Source organism: Jatropha curcas, chromosome 1 (assembly GCF_041381405.1).
Source record: "Jatropha curcas cultivar XTBG-Jc1 chromosome 1, XTBG_Jcur_1.0, whole genome shotgun sequence".
Taxonomy (NCBI): domain Eukaryota; kingdom Viridiplantae; phylum Streptophyta; class Magnoliopsida; order Malpighiales; family Euphorbiaceae; genus Jatropha; species Jatropha curcas.
Window position 1 is genome coordinate 32,468,804 of NC_143151.1, and position 11,516 is coordinate 32,480,319.

The 11,516-nt window shown below is 30.4% G+C and overlaps 2 protein-coding genes and 1 non-coding gene across 3 annotated transcripts; all 3 read right to left on the reverse strand.

Annotated features, from left to right (window-relative positions):
- Positions 1 to 319: 319 nt before the first annotated feature.
- On the reverse strand, positions 320 to 1,223 carry LOC149499403 (uncharacterized). The gene is made up of 2 exons (XM_089718541.1): positions 862 to 1,223; positions 320 to 756 (listed from the first exon to the last, which is right to left on the reverse strand). Exons 1-2 carry the CDS (start codon positions 1,128 to 1,130, stop codon positions 462 to 464), a joined length of 564 nt encoding a protein of 187 aa, XP_089574667.1. The 5' UTR covers positions 1,131 to 1,223; the 3' UTR covers positions 320 to 461.
- A 4,656-nt stretch (positions 1,224 to 5,879) lies between these two features.
- On the reverse strand, positions 5,880 to 6,025 carry LOC119370762 (small nucleolar RNA snoR135). The gene has a single exon (XR_005178315.1). It is a non-coding gene; the product is annotated as a small nucleolar RNA snoR135 (small nucleolar RNA).
- A 1,281-nt stretch (positions 6,026 to 7,306) lies between these two features.
- Positions 7,307 to 9,190, reverse strand: LOC105631530 (profilin-3). Its single transcript, XM_012213676.4, has 3 exons — positions 8,964 to 9,190; positions 8,532 to 8,669; positions 7,307 to 7,579 (listed from the first exon to the last, which is right to left on the reverse strand). The coding sequence occupies exons 1-3, from the start codon at positions 9,084 to 9,086 to the stop codon at positions 7,445 to 7,447; spliced, it is 396 nt and encodes a 131-aa protein (XP_012069066.1). The 5' UTR covers positions 9,087 to 9,190; the 3' UTR covers positions 7,307 to 7,444.
- Positions 9,191 to 11,516: the final 2,326 nt, after the last annotated feature.

An 11,516-nucleotide genomic window follows, 5' to 3' on the forward strand; every position in this document is an offset into this window, starting at 1 on the left:
CATTTGCAACAAGTATATATATATATATATATATATATATATATTATGGAAATATGAAGATAAAGTTTTTAATTGTAGCTTTAAAAAGTATAGCTTATGATTAGAAGATTTGATCTGATAGAGAAGAAAACAAATTGTTAAATTATTAATTGATGTTATTTCATAAGAATTTTCTCTAAAGCTAGAACATATATTTTATGGAATCAACAATTTTGATTACTAATTATATTTCACGATCCTTTTAGCAATGAACATATAGCGATTTAGTAACTTAAGAAAGATACATGCAAACTCTGTGTACTGTTTTCAGAAGAAAAAGGAAAAGAGAGAAATAATATACCACTCTCTCATTAAGATTTTCATGTACAGTCAAAAAAATTTGTTCTACATCAAGTGAAGCAACTCAAGAAATATATAATATACATAACTCAAGATATATATAATATACATAACTCTACTGATTAAAACCTCTTTAGTATTGGAGCTAGAGGAGGTCTGCTGTTATTTAGAAAACTATTGCCTCTTCTACCTGGAAAAAATGAAGATGACAAGGAACTTCGTGAGACCTTCTTTGATATGATAGGTTTTGGAAGTGTATAAGGTTTGTAAGCATCTAATCCATTTCCAAAACTTTTAGATGCCCTCATTTTTCTTCTGCAAGGACTTTCCTTTTTTGGAAGATCTTCAATGCTTGTTACTATTGATAAAGATGTAAAAGACTGAGACTTGCCTTGATAATACTTTGATAATCCTCTTCTGCGTAGCAATAAAGATAAATTCTAAGTATATACAAACAATATTGAAAAAGCAGATTAAACCAAATAATTTTCAAGTTAATTAATTGTTTACATATATACTTACTTGATGGGTAAATGGGACATGAGGTCAGATAACTGAAACAAAGGACCATTATTGGAATTTGAAGATGGAGAAAGTAAGGTTGAGGTTGGTGATGATGCATCATCATCATCGTCGTCGTCGTCATCTGCTAAATCTGATGTTGAAGAAGTTGATACGGTATTACTTGAATTATCATCATTATCATCATCTTTTCTCATCATCCTTTCATTTTCATGCCTTGCATGCGTATCTTTCTGAGCTTGAAGTATTTGCTCTACACCTTCAGCCATGGATGAGAGGATAGAAGAAGAAGAAGATACAATAAAAGCGAATGAATAGAGAGGCAACAAAGAAAACCACCCACAATGGAGCTTGAAACAACCTTGATGGAGAACTTATATATACAAAAATATGATACATGTGTATGAAGACTTGGGGTTGGTTACTTTTCAGGATAAAGTATCCATCACAGCTAGTGACATGTAGTTTCTATGATTCCTTATTATTATTTGTTTTTAAGATTTATCATAATTTGTTTTTTAAAGAAAATTTATTATAGTTTATCATTAGCTGGATATATGAGAGACACGTACATTCAGCATAGATAAATATTCTTTTATCTTCTTTGAGAAAACGAAAGCTATTATTAAATAATCATAAATTAGAGATGAGGATCGTGTTCGAAAATAACTTTTTAAGTGCTTTTATCATTTTAAGGATACTAAATGTTATTTTTATAGTATTTGGTAATATGACGTTTAAATTAATTTTTAAAGATTGAGGTAACATTTTATAAAAAGTGAATCCCGTAACATTTAATTTTTAGCATTTTATGAAAAACTACTTAAACAACTACTACTTACTCAAATAGCTACTAGCTACTCAAACAACGGACTATTAAAACAACTAATTTTGCTCAATAAACCGATGATTACATTTACCTAAAGCAGATCCATGGCTCCATTCATTGATTAAACCAATAAAAATAGAAATTTTTTTCAGTATGTAGTCAGAAATATTCTAATTTTAATAAAAATTCATATTTTCTTAGTTTATTTCATATGTAGGATCATGGACCCAGTTTAGACAAATCAATTTCAAAAAAATAATTATATCGCAAATATGGTATGGTAACCTGTAGCTAAGAAATGTGCAACTATATATATATATATATATATATATATATATATATATATATATATATATATACTCCATTCATCCCATTTTGTTTGCTTGTTGCTTATTTTTTGGATGTCCCAAAATGTTTGTAAGGTTTTTAAAATTTAAATATGCAAACAATTATTTTTTCTATAATAACCTTTATAATTATTCATTGGACGAAGGAGTTTGGTATCTTAATGAGTTGTTAAAATAAAGAATGACAAAATAACTTTTATTGACTAAAATTTTAATATGCATGTTTTGTCAAACCATGCAAACAAAAAGGGACAGAGAGAATATATGTTAATTTTGATAATTATAGTAATCATTGAGGTGTGTTTGATGAATAAAATAGTGACATTAGGAGAGAAGTGTATGGATTCTCCATGCACTTTGTAAGAGTAAGGTCATTTTCACAACTCATCTTGACAACATTTCTCAATTGCCTTATCTTTTAGATTCGATATTATCTTCTTCTTCTTCTTATATGGTTTGAATTTCTTGACCTTGTCTCCTACAACTAAAGGATAAGCTTTATGGACTCAAACCCATCCACATTGACTCATTCTCTAATACCCAAATGCCCCATTTTACTTAACATGGCTGCAGCTTTTTCTTCTCAAAAATTCTTTACCATATAGAAGAAAATAAATCAAAGACTTCTCCTTGTCAAATCTGGGCCAAAAATATTGAACAAGAACAAAAAAACACCTTCTAGATTTCTTGGGTTTATTCCAACATATCAATTAGTCATATGTATCTAATTTTTTATACCCAATATGACTCATCCTCTATTCTAGTTAGACACGGAGTTACTACAATTATTTTAGGAGAGTCAAATGAATTTTTTTTTTTCTAATTTTAGGAGGTCAAATGTAATTTTTCTCTATTATGACAAATTAAAATATCATTTTCATAAGAAAATTTTTTTAAATAAATTTTGTTTGGGGGGCCACGGCCCCTTTAGGCCGCAATAGAGCTCCGCCCCTGATTCCAGCGGGGAGAGGTGACACCATAGAACCAAAAGGTTCGAAGTTTTATCCCTTTCTTATTGTCTAGTAATCAATTATTTCTTATCCTATATAAGTTATTTTTAATTAATAGGCTTTGTAGTAATTGATGAATTTGAATTTGAAGCTTGCTGAAATTACAGCACTGTAAAAATATAATATTGTACCGTACTATCTCTGTTAAAAAAAAAAAAGGAGCATGCTGTAAAAAAGTGAGGAGAGAAATTTGACTTATGGGGTGCCTTTAGAAAAGGAATGCAAAACCATGGGCACCACCGTCCCGGAGAGTTTTATATTATATCTATTAAATAATAATATAATTATTGATTATATTTTATGCGTTTTTACCTACTTGAAATTTGAGTGGCTTGCATTGCATTTACATATTATATTGATATAGACATATGGCCACTGTCGAATTAAATTTTATTTTATCGAAAAATCAAAATATAATAAAATATATAAAAAGGGGTGGTCTAATAATAATTTATGAGGAATTAATTTTAAAAAATTCATATATTTAAAGAAAATTTATTATAAAAAAAAAGTTTTTATATATCGAAAGGTAAAGTGGATGAAATAGGCAAAACTTGTGTTATCTGTCAAATCTGAATTTTGCAAAATCAGAAACGTGAAACATCAAACAATCAAGTTCCCCACCAGCAAACATTATAGGTCAAAAGTAATCCTTACAAGAATAATACAATCGTTTTATTTTATATGTTCATATAAAGTATAAACTTCAGAAAAAGAAATTATTTCATATTGCACCCCTGCATATAATTTTCAGTTTTTATGAATTAAACGAATTTCTAAAATTTATGCATTAGAAATTTCTAAATTTCATATTGCACCCCTGCAAAAACTTAATTAATGCATAGAAATTAAATCACAAAAGATTATAAAATGAATAATCTCTACACACTTATCCTATGAGTGAGGAACTACAAGACAAAGATCGTAAAAATACAAAATAAAGAATATTTTTAACCACATAACATTTGAATGAATTTTTAAAAATTAAAATAATATTTTATTAAAAATTAAGGAAAAATTGCTAACGGATAAATGTTATATCAGTTGTCAAAACTTCCCGCAAGAGACCCAAAGAGAACACCGCAGGAGGAAGGTGATAAAAAGGATGCAAGGATAAGGGAATAGTGATACGAGGACAAGGGTGGGGGTCAGATCACCGAACCCAAAAGACCAAAAAGCGTTGTGACCAAAATTTGATGGGCAGGTTAGCCTTCACCACATCATTTGTTTTAGGGTCCAATCTTATCCAACCTTCCCTTGAATTCCATCGACCAACCAATCAATTTTGAGATTAATACTAAAAACACTCGGTACGATGTTTGTTGGATTGAGAGCCAATACGAAAGTGTCATGTGTACAATTTTATGTCTTGACTTGCTTCTTAGATGACACACATGTATGTAGCTATGTAGACAAACTTGTGCAAGAAACATGTTAAATGGCATAATGGTACGGGACACACGGACCAATCCATTGCAGGAACTTGGCAACCTCTTCCTTTTATTGATCTCTTTACTCTTTCTTCATATGTGGTGCCATTCTTTAGTTGGTTGAAAGATTTTGTCCATTCTTGCCTTCTCTTTTTTTTTTTAAAAAAAAAAAGAAATGATGCCTCATTTCTAAGCAACAAGATGGAGAATTAGTTATCTTTCCCGTTCACAAAAAAAAAAAAAAAAGTTATCTTTACATTTCTAATTTGTATTTTTATATAAGGGTTTGTTTGTGGAGATGGGAGAAAAAAAATATTTAAGGAAAGTAATATTGAAGGAAAAAGTAAAATTTATTAAAATAACATAATTTTCTCAAATGCATTCTTCCATTCGGAGAGATTATAATTTTATAAACTGAAAAAACAACAATGTATGTTTTCCATCCTTTGGTTCTAATTTTATGGTTTCATGAAAATTGATGGTCTTTTTTTTATATATATATTTTTCTCACCCTTGTCAAAAAAAAAAAAAAAAAACCCTTGAATTTGTAATATAAAATCTAATATAAATTCTCGAAAGGAGAGGGGTGAATTGAATAAAATGCTTTAAATAAGATGTTAGAATTTATAAAGTGAGACATTATGCTAAATTAACCAATGAATAGATCACGACGGACTAAATTAATTTTTTATTGATAAAGTTCAAACACTTTTTTAAAAATTTTTATTTTAATTATTTTAATCTATAAGTATGGCTATATTCCTGATCTATGCATATGCAAGTAATTTCCATCCTATATTTGTTGAATATGAGTTTCTTGACAAAATTGTAAAATTATTGGAGTAAATGTTTCTACTTGTCATTTGCTATTCTGAAAAGATTCTTCAGCTTTTCTGCCCAGTTTGGTTTCTTAAGTATCGGATTCAATTTAAAGGGAAATGGACCGGACCGTATCACATCACTTTTTTTAAGATAATTTCGGCTGCTCTCTTGGTTTGACTTAGAAGCAAAGTTAGACAATATTTCTCAAGTTTCTTTTATTAATTTTTAATTTTGTAGCATAAATAATAATAATTATTATAAGTTTGTTGATACGCAAAATCTAATGGAATTTTTAGGAGAAACGACTTGTCGTCAGAGAATGCCAGTTACTCAGATAGCTGGGTGTCACTGTCGTTGTGTGAAATCATGTTCACGGACTCCACCATTTTCTGGGTCTTTGAACTACTCCTCAGTCCGGGGCATTAGGTAAACAGATACAACATTTATGAAGAATGTTAAAAACTTACATAAATTAGTTTTAAAGTTAAAACATTTATAATTGATAATTCTTTATTACGAAATTATAATGAAATTCAATAAATATAGTAATATGAAACAAATCTAAAACTTGAAAGAAAAAAAATGTGGGGAAGATGATTGTTGAAAAGTTTCAACTATGGATGAAACACAACTGCCCATCTTCCCCAGATGTTATATAGCAGGGAACTCTTTCGGATTCAAAGTGCACTTTCGTAGCACAGCGCCGATACACACAATCCCTGCTTCAATTTTTTATCCTTTCAAAATCATATCACAAGAAACAAAAATATAATTCAACTCAGATCCACCTTATACTCATACAAAGAGAACACCGAGATGAAGAAGAAGAAGAGTTAAACGGCACTGTCGATCCATTGAGCTTTTGTGAGTGTATATATAGACACGGGGAGTAAATTAGGGTTTTTGTGACTCGGCTTTGCAGGCTTCCTCCAATGACGTTAATGCCCTTCCAATCTTTTCCTTTTTAGTTTGATTGGGCTACGATGAAGAAAGTAAACAGACTTCGGCCCGAATAATAAAAATTTCCTTCCCTAAAGTATTATTCAGAGCTTGTCCAACAATCAACGGTATAACCATGCCGATAATTAAAAAAATATATATTCTTTTATTCACAGGGTTGTCAATGAATTCAAATAAATGAAATAATACGGTGAACTACTTGATAAGTGTAGCTATTTATTAACTTATTAAATTGATAAAAAATTTTATAGTCAAAAAGATTTGAATTTAAAATCTATTTAATGTTTAATAAAATCCAATTGATTTAACTTTTTTATTAATATTCTTCTAAAAACATTTTTAATATATAATATTTTTCATTTTATAAGGATATTGAATTTTTATCAATTTAATAAATCATATGCAGTTAGGATGCTATTCGGCCTCATTAAGCCACCAAGCCTTATTGTGAATTAAACCAATGGAAATAAAGTTTTTATTAAAATAAAGATATATTTTTACCATACATTAAAAGAAAATATAATAATTTTTTAAAAAAATTTACCTTTTTAGTATTTAAATATAATAATTTTTTAAAAAAATTTACCTTTTTAGTATTTTTATTGATTTTATCCATGTGTACGGAATCATGGACAAAGTATAGTATTTTCCTTCCATAATTTTTATGTTTAATGTTTATTTTTTGTAGTAACAACGCCATTTCACTTTCATTTCGCATTGCTTAACCACATAAATTGTCTTGCTAAAAAGCGAAATTCTTCTTCCAATCTCAAGGGAAATTTTCCTTAATGTCAATCAATTGGCATATTTACGTATAATAGAAGCCATTAACGTCCTTAATGTAAAATACATTCCATGAATCCTTGTAATGAAAGCCAAAGACATTGGTATTGAAAATCAAGAGAATATTATAACAGTATAATATAAATCCAAAATATTCGAACTTTAGATATCCAAACTTAATCCAAGCATAACAGAGGGATCATGAATACACATAAATTAACACCAGAAGAAAAAGCAATGAACCTAAAATCACCAACAAAAGAAAAAAAAAAAATTTCACTGTTTCTGTCCTCACAACGTTATTTTCAGCAAAATCATTAATGCCAGTTCATGGCCAGCTGCAAGCCCAAACCAGAAATCAGCATTTGACAACCATGATGGTCCATGGTGCTAAGATGAGGCCTACAGGCCCTGGTCAAGGAGGTAATCACCCAGCCTCTCTACAATCATGTTGCACTGTCCTGGAGTTAGTGGCTCATCATAGATGCCAATAATAAGAGCCTGGCTGGTTTTCTTCACAGTGATGCCACCAGAACCCTATAAATTGTATTCAAAATATATCAGACAAGAATAATATGATGAAATATTCAATTTGTATCGCTTAATTAGATACAACTCATCACAAGTTCAATGCGTCGACATGTATTTACAGATAAGTTTCTACCAAATACCAATATGGTAAAAAACTCGAAAATTTTACTTGTCATTGTGCTACTTAGCACCTTAGTAATGCTAATCCCTTCCAAATGTTTCCATCGAACATGAAAAGAATATATTAGGGACACCTAAGAGCTGGGGACACTATGTCAATTAAACTTTATAAAAGCAAAAGCAACTTGTCATTAAAATCATATGTTTACTAGTCCTGTGCACATTAGAGACCAAAAGAAAGGGACCAATAAGCCATGACTAAAGTAATTAACAACTCTTAAAGGTGGTCTAAAGAATGAAATTCTTGAAGCTTTATTATCATTTGTTCGAAACAAAGTGGGATCTTAAGATCCATAATGAAATGTTAAACAGAAGAATAAAGTTCTAGACAACATCAATGACAGACTTTACAGGAGTTACTCACCTAAGATATTTTCAATAGTGGAAAGACCTATAAGCTGGCCCCATTAATCATAATAAAGGTGCATGCATAGAACTTTGCTCGAATCTATTGAAGATTTATATGAATCATTTCCAACAAGATAAATCATTAATAATCAGGCCTGATATACTGCATTTGACAACAGTTATGCACCAAGGCTACATTTGGCATGTGATATCAAAATATAACGTAATGCATTGGATAATATTGCATTACATTCCATTTCGATATAATAAAATTAATCCAAATTGCTTATAAAGTTGCAGTATGCATATTCTAAAACGCTAAAACTTTTTAGGCAAAAAACAAATGGTTGATAGTAAATCAAGATCAATCAGAACGATTATAATAACGAGAATAATATGAGAAACCCAATTATATAAAACAATTAATAACCTTCTTTCCACGAATCACAGCTCCGGATTCTCCCTGGATCACCATATACTTTGTACCACCAAGGTGCAACCCAGTTGGAGCAAGAGATCCAGGCTCATCAAAATCTTTCATGATGGCAGCAATCTCTTCTGGCTTAAACTGCATACAATCCGATAAAACCAATATGAGTGTCAATGAAATCATTTAGATCACAATAATGACAGACCAAACACATAATAAAGAGTTGATAATTTGCTAATGTAAGAGGTAGATTGTCAAAGACAGATACTTTCGCAGGAATTACATTAGGGAAATGAAGATTATTATGTTTATATTTAATAAAACCAGATCGAATTCAAATCTAGAAAAAATAAAGCAATTAACGAACAAAAAACAACAATCCAAACAAACAGATCAGGACAAAAAATAGAGATACAAAGATTGAGAAGCAACCTGAGGGAAGCTGGTACTCTGGGCCCATACACTGCCATCGTGACCGATAATGGCAGCGGCGGTGAGACGTTGGCCATCGATATCGCACATGAGGTGCTCATCAACGTACGTTTGCCACGACATTTTCGATCGAGAAAATCCTAACCGTTGATTCTAATTACTAAGTTTTTTCTTCTTTTATAGCTTTGGCTTTTCTTTTACGTTCTCTGCTTTGAAATCTTCTAGTTCAAAGAAGAGAGGTATATATAGTGCTCTCAAAGCAGAGAGAGTGCGTGTACGTGTTTAGTGGGTCCCGTGGCGCTATGATTGATCATGGTGGTTTTCTGATTTTTGATCCGATCTTGGCCGTATATTTTAACATGATTCAATGAGTGCCGTTCACGTTCTCCTTGTGTTTCACGGAGTTATTCTTGTGTACGAAAGCTCACACCGGAATGCTGGATACTTCTTCTGCCAGGTCATCAATTTCTACGTGGCCTTTTCTTATCCAATACAGAAAAAACTTTTTTTAGGCAAAACTTACACGTTTTTTCCACTCATACCACGTGAGATCTACTTAGTATCTATACATAAAATTTAGAAATAAATATGATTAAAAATATTTTTTCTAATTTTTTTACGAGAAAAACCATATATAGTATGAAAAAGGTAATTTTTTAATCTTTTATTATTATTAATCATACATGGTTGCAATCTGTTTGTAAAGTTTAAATTTTTGATGTACCAAAATATAAATATTTAAATTTAAATAATAAGAAAAACTTCGACTTTTAACCTTACGATAAAATTCACTTAGAGATATGGTCCACTCAATCGAGTTTGTTTTTAGTTACACTTTTATTATAATGGAAATCTTCTGCATTTAAAGTAATTCCAAAATAAAGAGTTAATCTTACACTTTAAGCCCTTAATTATTAGTCAAACATCATCATGTACATAATTATGGTATCAATGTCAAACAATGCTTTAAGTTTTAACCTTAGATAAAACTTTTTATTGATAAATTTTAGCATTGGTGGAGTCAAGATTTTAAGTTAGTTGATGTAGAGATAACATATTGTAATTAAAGAAAATTAAACAATTTCTACAATCTTCAATTAATGTATTCTTTAGTGTTTTTAAACTATCAGTAATATTTTTTATTTAATTTTTTTGTTTTAATCATAGAATTATTTGAGAATATTTTAAAATGAAAAGTGGATGGATATGTTGATAAACAATTAATTAAAAAATACAAATCAAATAATCGAAATTAATCGTTTAGTAGAATTAATATCTTCAATAAAGCATCTAACCTCAGGTAATTAGACTTCCCCAATACACTCAACTTAGTTCAGCAATGTTAAATGAAAGAATCCGGTAAACAATACATAGATTGAAGTTTCTTCTCGAATTAAAAAAAAAAAAAAAAAAAAAGATTGATATTTAGTTAAATGATATCTGAAGTTACTTAAAGTTTACATATAATTCTTTATTTTCTTTTATTTATTTATTTATTTTCTTTACATATTTATGAGTATGATTCAGACTTCCCCTTTAAGAAAAGATTAAACATGAAATGTAAGTATATGTCATCCATGATTACGCTTATACTACAGATAAAGATGAGGCGATGGATGCTTAGCTGCTTTTCAAAACAAGGAGGAAAATCAAAAATAAGGATTAGGGAACAAAAATAAAAGGTGAAAAAAAGGCAAGAGGAATCGTTGGTTGGAGAGGAAAAATGCTGGAAAGAACCAAACAGGCAAAAGGTGTACAGTGAATGAACATTTTCTCAGATCAGATAAGGAGAAAGGACAAGGAAAGGCTATAAAGTTAAAGGGAGCTAAGAAAAAATATGCTTTGCTATCAAAGACTTTATACCAACGCGGTGTCATTTGGGGAATGGCGTCATTTGCTTAATGGTGTCATTTGCTTAATGGCGTCAATTTAATTAATCATCTTCACTGCATCAATTAGAAATGTTCATAAATTACCAAATACTGCTCAGACCAATACAAATCGACCTGAATACCGTCTTGGTTTGGCTTAGTCTGAATCTTTTATGAACCATCATTACAAGTTTAGTTTCAATAAATATTCAAATCAAACCGAACCAAACCATCAACAACCCCCTAGTTCCATGGACTTTCCAGATTCTCCACACAATACCAAAGGCAGAGCACCTGCTATAAATACAAATAGAGATTGCTCATGATTTCAAACACAAGACAGAAGCACTTAGCTTCCTTCTCACTTAGGGTTCTGTAAACACCAAACCCAGTGAAAAATCAAGAATTCAATCAAACATGGGTAAGTCGTTAATACGTTCTTTTCCTGTATTTAAGTTATTCAAGCCTCAGAAACCTCCCAGAGATGAAGATGGTTCTTGCTATGGTAGCAAGGCACACAAGGCGCGGCCTAGTGATGACTATGAAGGTCCATGGACTGCAGATCCTCGCATCAATGACAAAACTTCAGCTTTTATTGCTCGTATCCAAGCAATTCACATCTTAGAATCCTAATGTAAAGACTTTTGGCCTGGAAAGAACTTTCATGTGTGCATATAGCTTC